This window comes from Plasmopara halstedii, assembly GCF_900000015.1.
Source record: "Plasmopara halstedii genome assembly, contig: Scaffold_1343, whole genome shotgun sequence".
In the NCBI taxonomy this organism is placed as follows: Eukaryota; Oomycota; class Peronosporomycetes; order Peronosporales; family Peronosporaceae; genus Plasmopara; species Plasmopara halstedii.
Genome location: NW_020188258.1, coordinates 340,440 through 357,800, shown reverse-complemented (window position 1 = coordinate 357,800; position 17,361 = coordinate 340,440). Strand labels below are relative to the sequence as shown.

Below are 17,361 nucleotides of genomic sequence, written 5' to 3'. Positions count from 1 at the left end.
AATTAAATCATGGCTGACAAGTCATGAGCTGGAGGATGAGCGGGGTCATCTCCAACAGAAACTCTCTGTCCTCAGCCACATTTACAAGTCCGACAGAACCAGCGTCCACGTTTGGAAGCTCGTAGTGCAGATGATGCTTGCAGAACGTGATCTGCGGGAGGTCGTTTCCAGGTAAGCCAACTTTGAACATCTGGACCAATCGCCGTACAAGAGGAAGTCCCGCAAGGCCACAGCAATGGTTTTTTGCGATGGACGATGCGCAATTGCCGTGGTCTTTTTCGGCGAATGGCGCGCGCGATGCATGGCCGCGTCTCGGGTCGCATTCCAAGAAAAAAAGCTCGGCCACTAAGATCTTTCTTTGTCGATGCTTCTTCACGACACTGATGGCTAAAGATGATGGTGTACACAAAAAAATCAAGACGCTGGCGAATCAACATGAGGCTGTAGAAGCTCCCGTCAGAAAGGACATATCTGGCTTTTGGCAAGTTAAGATAAGCAAGTCGCCTGCGTTCCTACTTATGGCAATGGGGTCGAGAACCGATTTGCTGACGTGGGAGCTAGTGATGCCGTGACTTCTTTATGAGGATATTAAGTGCAAGGAACAAGGTGGCGGCGTCGATAGATCAGTGTGCGGACAAGGACAAGCGTTCGTGGCAACGGAAAATGGACGGCGCAAAGGACGACAAGTAACAATGAAAACGTATAGTGCTTTCGGCGGGGGCAAGAGCATCGAAATGCCAAACGTCATAATTTAATTTGCCAGAATGGCGAGCGGCAGCGCTTGTTATATATACAGAGGCAGAAAATAATATTCTGGCGACTAACATTTTCGTTGGAATTATAGCGTACGTAGCCACGTCAAGCACCGTTTGGCCTGGCGTCTCTGTTGTGACGCACACATTATGTACTTAAATGACTATATGAAGATCTACAAGCAGATAGCGCCAACGAATGTGCATCTTGCGAGTCACAATATTGTACAAGCGTTTGGTACAAGTGGTTAGTAAAGCGATGTCACTTGTCGATAATGACACCACGCAGAATGAAGAAGCTGTGCTGCTAACAACGGTGTTATACATTTGAAAACTCCCGTGCAGCTTACTATTCGTTAGATAGTTTACCGATGAAGTGACTTCAGTTACTTCGAGCATGTCGGATGCTTCGCCGAAGCGAAAAGCGCTCTTCACAGTAAAATTGGAGCCCATGAAGGCGAAGGACTGTTCAAGTGTGTAACGCCTTATTCGGCGGACGAGGCTATCGTAACAAGCTCGCTAGATTGACCACGTCGTACCTCTGGCGGCTTTGACTTGGTCACATTAACAATAGTCACAAGCGGGTATGTCATTGGTATGAACTTGACATCAGTAAGCCAGTGTGGGCTATGTAATGGTCGCGCACTTGGAAAGCAAAAAAACCGTGTAGGCGAAACGAACACATCACGACATACAAGTACTCGTAGTCGCTCACAGTGACGTGTGTGGCTTAACGTAGGCACAAACGTTTAGTGAAAAGTGCAATGTTTTACGTTTATTGACGAAATGTCGCACTTTTGTGCTGTGTACCTGCCAAAAAGCAAGTCCGAGGTAGCCGACAAGCTCGCTTAATTTGTCGCACTAGCCGAAAATCAACTGAGCAAGCGTGTTAAAACTCTTTGTGGTCACAATAATAAAGTATACACTTGAGAATACTTGTAACGGAGTTACACGTACCCTGGTATGAAAGGGTGGATCACACTTTAATATGTGACCGTACAAAGGTGTGAATTACACAAGAGGGTATCTCACATAATGGTGAGGCCACACCGTGACTAGAAGCCATTACGTGGCAGAACTGCCAGTAGTTATGCATATTAAGTAGATTTTACGGCTTAATTAAAATACCTAGAGATTTAGATTTAGGCGGCTTTGGCGCAAATAAAACTGATAAATACAGTTTGGATCTTGAACAGAAGAGTGCATTTGCCTTGAGTTAAGGTTTTGGTTACTGCTGGTTCTAGTATAGAACGTATGGCCGATTTTCATAGCTTAGCTTCCGCTAAACAATGAGCTACGGCAGCCCCGCTACACTCGGTAGCACTTGTAGTCAATCTACATCTGAGTGGTCCTCTGCGATGATGGATTAATTCTCCTTGTTTCCCTAGGGCATGCAGCATGAGCTCAAAAACTGAAGTCTCTGCTTGGCCCTTGAAATCGTGCGACATTTTGCTTCGCAAGGAGCTGGAGCGATAAGCGCGCCGAGAGGCGTTTTCAAGCTATGTAAGTGCTCGACCAGAGCACCTACAACAGTAGATGTCGGCGTCGACTGTGTCCATGACGCCACCTTCGACGTCGGATGACTCCTTCCGATTCTGGCCGCTTATGGTGAGCGTTAAGACCTTCGAGGGTAAGGATGGAAAGAATCTCCTGCTCTGGGTAAAAGAGATTGAGATGGACATGGCGTCCGCATGCTCCAGGACAAGCAACAGCGCGTAGCGCTAGCTATTTCCTAGGTTGAAGACCGAGCGAGAAAATGGGCACTGATGTGCAGCACCTCGGTTAAAGCGGCATTTTCCTCCTGGGCAGAGCTAAAGCTGCAGCTTTTACGTGTACTCTCACCTCATAACCAGGCATATCGCGTGCGATCGGACAGGGCAAGAAGAAATCTGTGGAGTTTGTCCAAGAAATGCGTACACTCATTGCCGATGGCAGCCAAACCTCTTCCCGAGGCGGGCAAAAGACTGAATTTATTAAGGGCCTCCGCACTAGCGTGGCCAGAATGGAAGTCGTCCGTGTGCACCCGATGTCATCCGTGTCACCCGTCTTCTTTTGGAGAATTAGTGAATGTGGCATTGAATGCCATATTCAACTTTAAGTCGGCTTGTTCAGAGCTCATCGAGCGGGCCTGGGCCAATAGATGTCAGCTATGCTGAGAGAAAAGAGGCATAGCTCCGAGCTGCCGAGCAGCGTTCGAACACCCGACGGAGTTTTGTCTGTGGGAGCACCCGTCACCTTTGGACTGGTTGTCTCTTGTGCAAGGCGCGCCAAAGTTCGTCGAATCGATGTTTTGCTCCCTACCGGTCTTTTGGTTTGTCACGGGGAAACAAAAACACCGGCCTACTGGGGGAGACTGAGTTCTGCTAAGTCGCAAGGAGGTAAAGGTCAGCAGGGCCCAGCCCAGAAGAGATCCGTGCTCTTGAACATGGAATGTGTATGCAAGGCAGGCTTGCTGGTCGTAAAAGTGACCGTGAAGGGCTTTGAGAAATCATGGAACATCCTGATCAATTCACAATCGAAGGAAATCAGCTGTATGCTAAGGCGTTGAAGGCGGTTGAGTGACATCGTCACTGTTCGCTCAGCGATGGGTACACGTGTCACGGTGCCAAAGGTCCCTGTCGGCCTCGGTGTCAAGTTTCTTGACTTTGATAGCTTGGAATGCTGCTTAGTCTTAAACTTGGATGCAAAGCATGACCCTATCCTCGGTATGGCATGGCTGAAACACCTCAAGCCATGGATGAATAGAGTGTCGAAGACCTTGGGCGCTACGCGCACGTCTCCTGGTGGAGCTTTGGTGAGTCATCAACTCAGCTATGCAAGGAAGCAGAAGCACTGGCACTAGACCGGGACGGTCAATGTGCTTGAGATCGGAGTAGCCAAGTTGTCGAACACCAAATGTGTATTAGACAGTGGTCCTGTGCGTGGAACATTGGCTGAACGTGGCGTGGCACGCAACCCACTGTTCTACGTGAACGGGCTTGTTAATCCTCGCGTTTCACTGACGCCGCCATCCCATGACTCAGGGCTTCGCGGGGGAGAAATAGCCGTACGGCTAGCTGATGTAAGCCCCCTACCTGTCCGTAAAAATTGAATGACCTTTTGTATACCATACTGAGTGTCCTACGACTCGTTCGCGTTGCGATGGCTGAAAACAAGACATGCTGAAAGGAATGACGAAAGAAATAGAGGAAATGTTGAAAACATTGAGGTCGGATACCTGGTTTATGAAATGCTAAAACCGTCCCACACATGCAGTCTCTACTGTCTTTAAGACCAAGCTCCATCCACGGTCAATCAGACCCATTGAGGTCGTGGTCAAGCGAGGCCTTGCGTATACGCTAAACCTTCCGAGAAGAATGCTCACCCACCCGGTGTTTTATGTGGACTTGCTTAAGCCATACCGAGATCCGGCGCTAGTGAGCGCGAAAGCGTTGGCGCCGGAGCGGCGCCCAGCTCCCCAGAAACATTTTTGAGCACGGAGTGCAACAATTTTCGCTTCCAACGGCACCAGCTGCTCCATCGTCGTACAATGCGACGCATTTGTCTGCTTGACGGCTAAGTGCCGCTCTGACAGAGCGCGATAGTCCTCAACGTGAGGCAGTCGGAGCATAAAGTGTTCTAAGCTATCTAGGACTTCCGCGCAGTGGTATGCGAAGCGAAGGCCGATGACGACGGACTTTGTCTTCCTAAGCTCGAAGAGCATCGTAAGTCACCGGACGGCGATCAACCAAGTCGTCATCATCCGCCGCCGACTCTCTCGATGAGGATGGTGGTGTCCACTATCACGTGGAACGCCTTGTGGGTTGACGTCTTAGCTTGTGAAGTGGCTGGGATACCCAAACCCTAGAACTCGTGGGAGTTTGAATTGCCACTTCGACAAGACTGCTTAGACGTCGTGATCAGAAGAATCATGACGCTCCGCGCTTCTCGGCAGCAGTCCGAGGAGCCGAAGGACTATGAGATTAGCTCAAGCTATTGCCCTGAACTGCTGTGGTCGGAGACTCACCCGTGTGAGAAACCACAGAGCTAGCGGGAGTGTGATGGATTATTCCATATGTCGCAGGGCGACAAAACGCAGGAAGTCGGCGTTGCGCCTTGAGTTTGGCAAACCCAAATCGAAGATGGCGTTCTACGCGCACGTCCATTTCTTTGTGGCTTTGCTGTGAGGAAGACAACAAAGAAACTTTCCGGTGCCACTGCACTCATCGCTCAAAGAGCTCATCGTCATCGGCAGCAGTTTCGCCAGGGGCGAGCACCACAGGGATCGTCCGTGTTGCGGAAACAGGAGCACCTTCTTTTTTGCTCGAAGTCGAGCGTGGTACCGATCCATTGGAATCTCTTGGGGTACCAAAAAGAGGGGTAGCACAGCTTTCCGCTGATCAAGCTCAGGTTGGGGCCCGCTAACGATCGAGTGATCGCGTTTTTGTCTTTTGTATCAGGATCCGCCAGCGCGAGAGAGCCGTCCTGCGAGCAGCGCCTAATTGCTACTCCTGTGCCTCATCACGACGATTGGCAATAATCCACTTTCACCGGAAGCCGAGACGTCGAGGAACGGACATGGTGCCCGCAGAATTGAGCTGGTCTCACGTCGCGCCATTGGCGCACTTCATTTTCCTCGCCATCCCATGCTGGGGAAGGAGTGTCCGACTCGTAGTCGACTTCATTAAAATCTTCTACGTCGAAATTCGTCGTCCGGGGTGGGCAGCGCTGTGTTGCGCTCAGTTGATGAGGGCTTGGGTGTGCTTCCCATGAAGCCGGACGTACTGTCCGAAGTTGCACCGAGTGCAGGAGACGAAGAAGGGCTGTCCGCGGGCGTCCTCGAAACCAGTGAGGCTGGGTGTTTTTCGTGTCATGAACACAGGGTAATTGAGCGGATTGTGTAAAGATAGTCGGTGTCTCAGACACGCGAGTCTCGTATGAGGCGACAGATAAATGCCAATTGTGGGTATTCACAATTTTGATAGGGGAGAGTGTAACGAACCCTGGTGTGAAAGGGTGGGCCACACAATAATGTGTGACCGACAAAGATGTAACAAAGATGTGGATTACACAAGACGGTGTAAATACACAATGGTGTGGCTACACCGTAACCAGTCGTTATGAGTATAAATTAGGTTTTACTGTTTAATTAGGAGAACCTAGATATTTACATTTGGGCGGCTTTGACGCAAATGATATATATAAATACATTTTGGATTCTGAACAGAAGAGTGCATATACCATGAATTAAGATTCTGGGTACCCTTGGAGGTAGCGGATTGCGATCCGCTGCACTTATACTGGTTCTAGCATAGAACGTAAGGTCAGTGACCTTAGCTTATTTTCACTAAGCAAAAAGCTACGGCAACCCCGCTGCAATACGTATTAAATAGAAAAAACTATAGGCCGTCGTGTATGTGTGTGTCATGACGCGCGGTTCACGGGAGATACTTTCGACAATAAGATTCGAAGTTACATCAACAGTGAAGTCACTGTTCCAGATCACGATGAGGCAAAAGACTTGATGGAACTGAGATTAACCTGAGTTTGACTTTAAAATGAATCGTGACAAGCGACAACAGCGTACGAAGCTATTTGAAAGTGATGGAAACCTCCCAAGTTAGGCGTCAGAGTCGGTATCAAGACCTTGACGAGATGTCCACCGCTGCTCACGATTTTGAAGATGCATGCGACCTAGATTCAGCAGGAAAATGCCGAGATCATCAAATCGACAATGAATTTTGCAAAAAGCGCGCCATTTCGAGATCGAAAGACTCCGCTGAACTCTGATATCAACACTTGTGTCACTATCGATAGCTCGCAAGGCAAAAGGCGACAGATGGGTACTTCACGTCAAGAAAAATCAAGATGGTACGATTGATCGATATTAGCCGCTTCTTGTGGTCCTCATACTTATGTTATCAAATATGATCAAACGTTTGCAACGTGTCCAAGTTTAATTTAATCCATATTATTCTGGGTTTGGATGCAGAAAAGTCTTTTTGAACGGATGGCTTGAAAAAGACATTCACATGACACAGCCGGAAGGATTCTACGTTAGAAAAATTCAATTTTTGTTTTCAAGTTATAAAAGTCGCTATACGGTTCGAAGCAATCCCTCGTATTTGGAAAGAAAACAAATCGGACTGGACATCAGGAAGTGTGAGTCACATCACAGCGTCTACATCAAACATTGGGGTGAAAGCAGAGATTTTTTCGCACACTGAATCCATCAGGATGCTTAAAATGCTTTGAGAGATCAAATGAGCTCTCAATAATCGGACAATTATGTATTTTCTTTCGACCGAAATTGGGCAGGACGTGACAATAGGGACAGTGACTATGCGTTAAAACAATTTTTCGGCATTCAGGAAAACTTCATGATAGAAAACACGATCCCGTCAAGATGCCGCAAGATCGGGATCTGAAGCTGGCGAATATCATGTTTGAAGAAGGCTGCAAGCATGATGAGAATGTCTTATCGAATCACTGCGGGCTGTCTCATGTATCTAATGGTAAACACACATCCGGATCTTGCAGTATTAGCGGATTCAAGTTAGTTCCGGGTAGACCCATGTTCAACACACTGGCAAGCGCTCGAACGAGTCCAAGGCACAAAAACGTTTTGCATTGAATTTCAAGCGGCGGACAATTTTAGACTTCAAGGCTACCCAGATGCCAACCGTGTAGACGACATTGCGTCAAAAGTAATTATGAACGGCGGATGTTTCGGCTGAAAAAGCAAGGACCGAAAATCATGGCTCTACAGAAGCTGGGCACGTGGCGCTATCAAAACTACGCAAGATGCTCTCGCTCTTATGAGATGAATCAAGATGAAGCTGTCAAGAATCTTGATGGTAATCAGGGCACTATCGCGTTGACCAAGAAATAAGAGATTCAAATGTGCACCAAGCATATCGATACTCGCTACCACTTCGTTTGGGAGAAAATCGAAGATGGTCATGTCACGCTCAAGGTTGTCTCAGCTATGGATGGATTCGCTCGCAGACTTCTTGACAAAGCCCGTTTTATCAACGCAGCTCTTGACTTCATCAAAATCGGTTTCTTTCGTGTGAAAGAAACCGTCGAGCCGAATGGGAGTGCTGTTGAGGAAGTGTCTTGACCAGCATCCGCTAACCAGTAGATACCGATATGGACAGGCTTTTGTGCATGACTTCCGCATGCTTCCTTACCCCCCCCCGAAGTTACGCAGGCAAGATAAAATTTCAATAGTAAGATGGGCGCCGACGTGGTCGATTATTAGTTAGTAATTAAGGAATACAGTGCGGTTGGTCGTAAGAATTAATTAGGAACATTTTGCAAGGTTCAGTATGCTTAGGGGTAGCAAACAAACTAGAATTCAGACAAGGCACTCCCTGATCGATATGTGATTTAAGATCCAGTGTATTGGATCATGGAGGTTTAATAAGAGCATTCTGGGTGGATTTACAAGCTTAGACTTAGTAAGTAAATTTGCGAACTAACGATCCATTATATATTTTACCAACCAGAGCCCAAGTACCTTCTCTTTATTGGTTTGCGTTGATTTCAGGGTAAGCTCAGGCTCCTCAGGCTTTCGACAAAGTTTGGCAGTTTTTCCAATGTGTTAGAGGTTGCTGCTCACAGCGGTCCCTCAAACACAACACACATATTAGTGCAACCAGAAGCGTATCCCGACGTGGAGGAAAATGGACAGTCTTGGCTTGGTGGGAAGAATAAAACTTTGTTGTTTGATGGCAAACTTGCAATTGAATTTTAATTAGTTGATGGTTCCTAGAGCTAAATGCAGAAAAAACCAGGGGCTCCTAGAGGTTGTAATATAACCCTCTGGGTATAAATCTAATTTATACAGTCAAGGTTATTTGGGCCTCAGCTTGGAGTTATACATGATCTCGGTTCCACGGATTCGAGTGCGTCGACGTTTTATCTACAACCACTGCTGTTCCTGAACATTCAAATCCTGGGGAAATTTTGACAGCTAGCTTCCACATTTTCAATTGTATGGATCCACTATAGACAAATCCATCGGCATCTATGTGCTGACCACCGCAACACGTGCCGAAACCACCACCAGCTCGTAAATTTTCCTCAACTATGCGGCGACCGTATCTTTTTCCTTCAGCACGTACTCCAGCGAATCCTCTGCCGGTAGCTGTTGTTCCTCCTTTATTAGCACATTGATGATTCTCGAGCCTCTAAGGCTTCTTCACGTCTTCTGATTGGCTTGACAACTAAGCACCGCCTTCGCTTTACAAGATCTCGATTTTCGGAAGCTGTTCGAAGTGCTTGAGCTTGAATTCTCGTGGAAAGTTCAGCAGAGGTGACTTGCTTACGCCTCCAACTTCAAACGACTAAGACATGTCGGTCTCGTAACCGGTATAAAGTACCATGTAGAAACCAGTATTCTGCATCACACAGAATGTTTGTGACGTTATAGAAGGTGTCATTTATGCTTGTGGGGACACGAAATTGTAATCCCTTATCATAAACTCCGAAAATGCACGCTGAGTGGACAGAAGGTACCTTCATGTTATAGCTAAGTGTAGCTCATTACAAAATGGTGTTGTTCGAAATAATGCTCACATGTAATATTTATGGTGTCTCCGTCCGCAAAGCTCAAGTATACATTGGAAGCGTCGCAATTCAATCGAAGAGCAATTCATCTTATGTCAAATTGCATAGCCTCCAACGACAATTCAGACAGCTTGCTGGTAGACGTCGGGCTTGTGCGAAATTTACTCGCGAGAAACAAGATAATGATCGTAGGCGTATCAGGTTCTGACAATTTACAACCGCTAGCACAATCCGCTTTTTGTCAAAAATCAATGGCAATTTATTTAATCATTTGATAACAATTTTCAGAATAGTACAGTATGATTGCAATAACTTTTACAGAATGTGTGGGCCATGCGCAGACAGTTCGATGTCACATTACGCCTTTCTTGTTGCACTTGACGATTTGTATAGAGTACAGGGGCGTTAAATAGCTATGAATCCCATGAAGCCTACTTTCACAAAGCTCGATTTTTGTGTTGCGAGGTGCCCTGATACATAGGCATGAAGGGATTATCTCAAGCTCTGCACGAGCAGCAGTAGACAAGCCGCCGCCTGAAAGTCCATTGGCGGATGATTTTACATAAGCATAAAACTTTATAACGATTCATTAGAAAAGAAGCATCAAGAAACTGGCTGCAAAAGATAACACATGAGCAGTTGTGTAAAATTGATTTCGGGTTTTAGTACTTTAGATTATATCTTGTCTGAACAACACTCGCAACAATAATTGTTTTAAAGTCCTAGTATCCTGGCAGATAAAGTCCGACAAACTTTTTTCGAGTCAGTCACATATCATCAGCGAGTCTTGCCCAAAATTGCCCTTATTTGAGGCAAACCATTCGCAAGAAAACCGCTTCACCGATTTTTCGTGTGTAGCATCGTCGCAGTGATCACGGTCGTGCGCTGGTGTTTTCGGGCTGCTTCAAGCAACCCGAGTGACGAGCCATTTATGGAGACCAATACATCCGTGGCCGGTTTACCTACCGTGGCAGGGCACGATTACAAAGATGGCGGTGTCAAATGGAAACGCTATACTCGTGATTGTCGCTTTATTGAGTTTGCAATCTCGGTGATCATGTACGGATTTGCTCTCTTCTTCGCCAAGATTCAGGTGGCTCAACGTACGTTTGCTTCAGTAATCTGTCAATCTGTCATTTTGTGTGAAGTGCGTAATAAAGGTTATAATATTATGTAGGCGAGATTCCAAATATCGAGGTTCAACTGAGCTCAACAACTTCGATTTGGGCTCGGGATCCGACGATTAATAGCAGGGAGAAGGCGCAACAAGTTTCTATGTTTTCTCTTATCAGCGTCGGCGTCGGAGCCCCCATTATCACCAATCTGTTTATTAATTACGTGTTACCCAAGTTTCGCCGCGTGCGCATTATTCCTTACGATACGCGCGACTTTTTCTTGACGCTGTTGCAATCCACTAGCATGGCTACACTATTGACGCAATTTACGAAGAACATGACAGGACGCTTTCGTCCATGCTTCTACGACATGTGCGACTGGAACTATGACGAAGTTTGGGATGGAGTCACTAATCTATGCCGAAATGTCTCGGGTGAAAAAGAAGGCCGCAAGAGCTTCCCATCGGGGCACGCGTCATTTGCATTCGCGACGATGCTTGTCCTAACGGTACAAATCTATACTACCCACTAGTACGTCATTAGACTCTCTCATTGATGTTTTGATTTGCGCGAACAGCTTTATTTGCTCGGTCGGTCTTCATTAAACTGCGAAAATAGAAATGAGACCATCATGCGGGGCGGACGAAAATCGCTGAAGTTATTTCTCTGTTTCATTCCAACCTTCTTGGCAGCTTGGGTGGCTGTCACTCGAACGATCGATAACTGGCATCATTACGCTGACATCTTGGCGGGTAGCATCATTGGTGCTGTATCTGCTTGCGTATCATACAGCTACAACTATGCTTCTATCTTTCACACTCGGCATGCAGGTGTCCCATTACAAGAATACCACGCTGCGTGTTGTAAAGTACGTATAAAGATTAATGCATAAGCTTCACAATGTGATGTGTTATGTTTATATTTGATGACAGGACCATTTGAATGAAAGAGACGTCACTTACACGAATAGCGAATCACTCACTGACCAGGGAAACGACAATGGCAGTCCGACAAAGGCACGAAACGACTATGTTGTGAATGTTCACAACCGCACAAACGGTACCGGCGTGTAAGCTATGTATTGTCGTTACTATCGTGTGTCAGCTCGATTATCGTATCGACATGATTAGCGAAATAATAATGAAAGATTTGGAAAACCGCTTCTTAAGCGACGGTCTCATATCAAGCTTGACCGGCCTTATCGATAATTTGATTGCACAATTTGATAAATTATGTGCTTCTAAGCATTGTCGCGACGACTACGCAAGGGTACACAGCTGCTGCAGACTAAATGAACAATATGTCTTGGCAATTAAATCATCCAGTACGACGTGGGTTGAGGTGGGTGGTGACTATCAGGCCCTCGAGAGTTATGGTCGTTTAACTCCAAAAGCAGATAAGAATCGTATAGAACGAGATGAAAGATTAGGAGCACATGCTGATGCTTTTATAGAATGATCTTTTCTTCAACAGAATTGCCACATTGGTAAACATGAAGACAAACGTAATTCCTGGTCTTCACGAGCAACGCTTGCCACTTTATCCCATCTGTACATCTGAGTTTAATGTCTTGAAGAGTCAACTTGATACACTCATGCGATCGTGTATTTATTTACCGTACGGAACACTATGCGTCAGCGACCGATGCAGATTGCTGTTGGGTTGCCAAAACATGCGTTATCAAATATAATTCTTACTTCAACACTTAAGCGTTACTTAATATTTCCTCTTTATCCTCTGAGTGTTGTAGTATGGTGGAAGTGGTCGATCTTGCCAGCGATGACGAGTTTAGTGGTGTGATGTCGTCGCTAGCAGTGCGCTGGTTGCCATACGAACGAGATATCGTAGAAGAACTATATGAACAGGATGGAGTGCTGGTGCTAGGTCGCGGGCTTGGTCTATTGCGTGTACTGGCAAGCTTTGTGCGTCTCTATTGCTCACCCCGTAGTCTCGTGCTGTGTCTGAACGTTAACGAACAAGCGGTGACAATGCGACGTCTAGTGCTTTCACTTGGACTTGATCGTCGTCTTTTGCCCCGTGTAGTGGACGCTCGAAATAATTTGAACGAGCGCCAGCAAATGTACAAGCGAGGCGGAGTTTTTTTTGTGACAACGCGAATTCTTGTTGTGGATTTTTTGTCTAACCACCTTGACCCGAGTAGCATCAGCGGAATTCTAGTCAACCACGCACACCACGTGACGGAGACATCAATTGAGGCTTTTATTATTCGACTATACCGTGAGCGCAATCGAGAAGGCTTTATCAAAGCGTTTTGCGATGACAGCGTCGCGCTCTCATCAGGATTCAATCGTGTGGAGCAGGTGCTCAAGCATCTGTATGTCCGGAATGTATATTTGTATCCTAGATTTCACTTGGCCGTGAATTCTTGCTTAATGAAGCATCAGCCAGAAGTGTACGAGATTGAAGTCTCTCTCTCACCGTCTATGAAGGTCATGCAGGAAGCATTGCTTGTAGCATTGGAAGCTACAATCAAGGAGTTGCAGCGCAGTACCAAGTCGCTAGATGCTGCAGACCTTACGATGGATAAGGCTTTAGCTAAGTCCTTTAGTAACTTCATTCGAAGACAGTTAGATCCGTTGTGGCATAAACTTCCTTTTAAAACAAAGCAACTTGTCGGAGACCTATCGACGTTACGTCAACTACTGGCGTATCTTCCACGATATGACGCCATTTCGTATTTCTCATTCCTGATGAGCTATCAAACAATGAATAGCCAGCAGCGCTTTCCATCGCCGTGGTTGTTCACGGATGCAGCAGATCGGCTGCTGACTGCAGCCAAAGAACGGTTGTACCAAATTGTTGATTACAAGACCAAAAAAGTTGTCAATCCTCGTCGACTCACGTGTTCTAACAAATCAGGTTCCGAATCTGTTGATAATGCTGAACTAAAGCTTGTGCTGGAACATAATCCGAAATGGGACGCGCTTCATGAGATTCTCGATGAAGTGCATGAGAAGCAACAAACAATGCGAAAACAGAATTTCGGTCAAGGGGCTGCTGGAGGGGCAAGTGTTCTCATTATGGTCAAGGATGAGCGCACTTGCGCGCAATTACGTGAATTTTTGAGCTTAGGGGCTCAGGAAATGATGCGGCGGCGATTTAGTCACTATTTGCTGCAAAAAGAAACCACACTGAAGCAAAAAGAAGGTCTTTTGGCAACAGGATTAGAGCAGCGGCTTTTGTTACAGGCTGCAGCGAATTTACGAGTCGATGAATTGTATACTAAAAACGAGACGTCATCTGGTTCAAGTGCAAAGAACTCGCAAAAGCCTATTAAAGTGAAGAAGCGTGAACGAGAGGAGTCTTCCTCATTAAACTACAGTAACGTTCATATTCATTCCACAGAGGTCTCAAGTTTTGGCTTATCGACGACTGAACTAGAGGCCATATCCACAAATGAAGAAATAGTCGAGAAAGAGTGCAAGTCAAAAATGTCTAAAAATTGGCCACTGCGTACTGCATCAGGTCGCGATATGCGACAAGTAGGCACGCCAAACCTACTGCTTGAGGTAGTGGATCACTCCGATACCGTCGTGTTGTGCACCTATGATCAAGCTGCAAATCACGGGTATGGCGCCTCTGCTTTTCTTGAAGATATGATGCCTTCTTATATTATCCTTTACGATCCCGATATGGCATTCATTCGTGAAGTGGAGGTCTTTCATGCATCACACACTGACCCACTTGAAGTTTATTTTGTAATGTACGATGAGAGTACAGAGCAGCAGTCGTATTTGAGCGAGATTCAACGTGAAAAACGCGCTTTTGACAAACTTATACACCAGAAAGCGCATTTGATGATGCCTACGAATGTATACGACTTGCCACTACACATGAAGTTGCGACAACAAAATGTAGAATACAGTATGGATACTCGAACTGGTGGTCGAGCCAGGTCTCATCGGGCTGGTATCAAGGTTGTTGTGGATGTTCGTGAGTTCCGTAGTGCATTACCATCTATGCTTCACAAGGAAGGCCTCTTTGTGCTTCCAGTGACACTTGAGATTGGGGATTATATTCTGTCCCCAGAAATTTGTGTCGAGCGCAAAAGCATAAGCGATCTCTTTGGCTCCTTAAACTCAGGGCGCTTGTTCAACCAGGCAGAAAGTATGCGACGCTTTTATAAAACACCCGTGCTTCTAATCGAGTTTAGTCAAGGCAAGTCTTTTTCACTTCAGGATGTGTCCGAGCTTGGTGCTGACATCAATGCTTCCAACATCATTTCTAAGCTTACACTGCTGATTTTACACTTCCCGTCCTTGCGGATTCTCTGGTCTCGCTCACCCCATGCAACAGTGAACCTCTTTAAAATTATCAAAAGATATCAAGAGGAACCTGACATTGAAGCTGCAGCTGCACTAGGCAACGGCTTGCCGATGGACAACGATGCTGCTCAAACCAATAGCGGTGATGGAGGGCTTGCATCAAAGTACTACAATACGAGTGCAATTGATGTGCTGAAAAAGTTACCAGGAATTAACGAGCACAATTTTCGAAAGGTAATAGCAAGCGTCAGCAATCTCGCTGAGCTCGGTCGCCTGTCATTTGATGAGCTCACGGAGCTGCTGGGTAATGTTAATGGGAAAAAGCTGCATTCATTTCTAAACAGCACTGCTTAAATGTTGAATACTGTATTGATAGAATTGCCTTGGTTAGAAGTGTATTGATCACAGCGCAAGTAACAGAACAAGAAGTCAAACTGCGGCCACCAAATGGTCTAAAACTTGAAAACTTGCGAGGAGGTGTATTTAAGTTCCTTGAGCAGACCCTGTAGCTCGCCCTGAGTTTTGTCCTCGTCCTTATCACCTGACACGTGGTACATCATTGGTGGTGGGCCGCAGACGCACACTAGGTTGTTATCCGACGGCTCCGGCATGTACTTCTCGATCATTTCCTTGGAGACAAAACCTGACAGGCCTTCCCACTCTGCAGACGGATTGCTAAGCACGTGAATCACGGACACTTGCGGGTATAGGTACATCATGGCCTCCACTTCTTCACGCAAAATAATGTCTTTCTCCGAGACGCTACAGTAAATCAAGGTAATTTCAGTGTGGTCTTCTGGGTTGCGGCAAATGGTCTTAATAAGTTGTAGCATTGGAGTAATTCCAGAGCCGCCAGCGATCATACCAATACTTTTATACTTGTTAGCGTAGTAATTAAATTTCAAAAAAGGACCTTTCATGCTAAGTGAATCACCAACCTCAAGATTCACGATATGCTTGCTCATCTTGCCCATTGGGTAACCCTTGACTACAAGTTCCAAAAAGCCTTTCTCCGTGTTCACATTTGTAGGCGTGTAGGGTCTTGCCACCATCTTCCCGTCCACTCTAGCACGTGCCATGAGGCAGCTGGGAGTTGTGAGGCCCATTTCGTGATCGGGCGAGGGCAGGGCAAAAGTTATGCGCTTGGTGTTATGGTTCACCGTCTCCACCTTGCGCACGGTGAAGGAGCGGTATTCTTTTGGACTCAGTGCCACTTTCGGCTCCTTCAACTCCTCGCATTGTGTAGAAGACGATGCTACAGATAAGCTTGCAAGTGCAGCCATCCCAGCAGACACAAGTGCACCGCGCGACAAAAACTTTGCCTGAGCAGGGAAGCGCATAATTATCGTCGACCACATGAGAGGAATGCGAGAGTGGTTTGGTGAGAGCTCAGAATTTAAGCCAGTAAAATAGATATTTAGATACATCTAGGCTCTTCATTAGTTACGATAATCATTGAAAATGAACGCCAAGAGGATAGATGTGCGGCAAGAGCAGCACCCGAGGGCTTGGCTGCGTATACCTTGTACGTCGTGTCACCGAAGCTACAAATTTTACTGTCCTGAGTGCAACATTGCACTTGGTGTTCCAAAAAACGTAAAGGTACCGACAGTGAGACTGCCTTTGCAGGTGCACGTGTGGTTTCAAGACAAGATCAAAAAGAGCACGGCGCCACATGCCAAGGTGCTAGCCCCAAAGGACGTACATATTATTCCTTATCCTCCCAGAGATGATGCCAATGATCTACCAGTTTATACGCGCGAGAGCACTTTGGTGGTGTATCCATCCTTCGAGGCTCAAACGCTAGAGCAATTTAGCGCCGAAAAACTTCGAGACATCTGTACTCTTGTCTTTATCGATTGCCCCTGGCAGAAAGCTCCCGTGATTTTGAACAATCCGGCCATTGCCACTTTGCGTCACGTAAAGCTAGCCAGGCCACCGAAAGAAAGCAACTTTTGGCGTTATCACAAGGCTGGAGCAGGATGTGTATCCACGATTGAAGGTTTGAAAGAATGTGGTGTACATTGCAAATAAAGCTGACATATAACGAAACAAAGTGTGATTTGCGTGTTGGATGCAGCTATACAATTGATGCTTGAAGAGTACGCTGTTGCTGCGAAGAATGCAGGTATCGAGTTGACGGACCGTGCAGAAAACTCACACTTGTCGGATCTACTCTTCTTTTTCAATCTGCAATTTACTCATATCAGCGAACATTTTGAGGACGATGCAAACTCAGAGCGAAAGCCGCCAATGGACGCCGCTGAGAAGGAGCGTCGGCGCATGATGTGTAGTCAAAAGGAGAAGGGTAAAAGACGTAAATTCGAGAACAGGCTGCAGACATGGAACGCACGTTCCGCTGCAATACAGGCAGGCGAACAGCCACCGTTAACAGCGCAAAGCAAGCGCCACCGTCGGTGCTACAATTGCAAAGGAGACGATCATCACTCAAAAGACTGTCCACAGCCGTGTCGTTACTGCGGACAAAATGGCCATTTTAGCGCTAACTGCAGTATGAAACAAGCTGCTTACGAGCGCGAGATGAAGTATCAGCAAACACCTCGCACAAAGGCCTTGTAACAAAATTAGTAATATACATTCTATGACTAAATATTTGTAAAGGTATACATTAATTTGTGCTCCCCTCTAATCATC

General features: G+C 46.3%; 5 protein-coding genes across 5 annotated transcripts; 4 read left to right on the top strand and 1 right to left on the bottom strand.

Annotated features, from left to right (window-relative positions):
* Positions 1-6,335: 6,335 nt before the first annotated feature.
* Positions 6,336-6,612, top strand: PHALS_01090 (uncharacterized protein; the record flags this gene model as incomplete). The annotated part of the gene is made up of 2 exons (XM_024730888.1): positions 6,336-6,350; positions 6,430-6,612. 2 exons carry the CDS (start codon positions 6,336-6,338, stop codon positions 6,610-6,612), a joined length of 198 nt encoding a protein of 65 aa, XP_024581121.1.
* Positions 6,613-10,236: 3,624 nt separating this feature from the next.
* PHALS_01089 (phosphatidic acid phosphatase) lies at positions 10,237-11,878 on the top strand (the record flags this gene model as incomplete). Its single annotated transcript, XM_024730887.1, has 5 exons — positions 10,237-10,408; positions 10,483-10,928; positions 10,998-11,288; positions 11,353-11,489; positions 11,551-11,878. 5 exons carry the CDS (start codon positions 10,237-10,239, stop codon positions 11,876-11,878), a joined length of 1,374 nt encoding a protein of 457 aa, XP_024581120.1.
* A 293-nt stretch (positions 11,879-12,171) lies between these two features.
* Positions 12,172-15,060, top strand: PHALS_01088 (dna repair endonuclease xpf; the record flags this gene model as incomplete). Its single annotated transcript, XM_024730886.1, has 1 exon — positions 12,172-15,060. The coding sequence occupies one exon, from the start codon at positions 12,172-12,174 to the stop codon at positions 15,058-15,060; it is 2,889 nt and encodes a 962-aa protein (XP_024581119.1).
* Positions 15,061-15,158: 98 nt separating this feature from the next.
* Positions 15,159-16,064, bottom strand: PHALS_01087 (nadh-cytochrome b5; the record flags this gene model as incomplete). The annotated part of the gene is made up of 2 exons (XM_024730885.1): positions 15,159-15,584; positions 15,645-16,064. 2 exons carry the CDS (start codon positions 16,062-16,064, stop codon positions 15,159-15,161), a joined length of 846 nt encoding a protein of 281 aa, XP_024581118.1.
* Positions 16,065-16,186: 122 nt separating this feature from the next.
* Positions 16,187-17,286, top strand: PHALS_01086 (dtw domain containing protein; the record flags this gene model as incomplete). The annotated part of the gene is made up of 3 exons (XM_024730884.1): positions 16,187-16,231; positions 16,336-16,708; positions 16,787-17,286. 3 exons carry the CDS (start codon positions 16,187-16,189, stop codon positions 17,284-17,286), a joined length of 918 nt encoding a protein of 305 aa, XP_024581117.1.
* Positions 17,287-17,361: the final 75 nt, after the last annotated feature.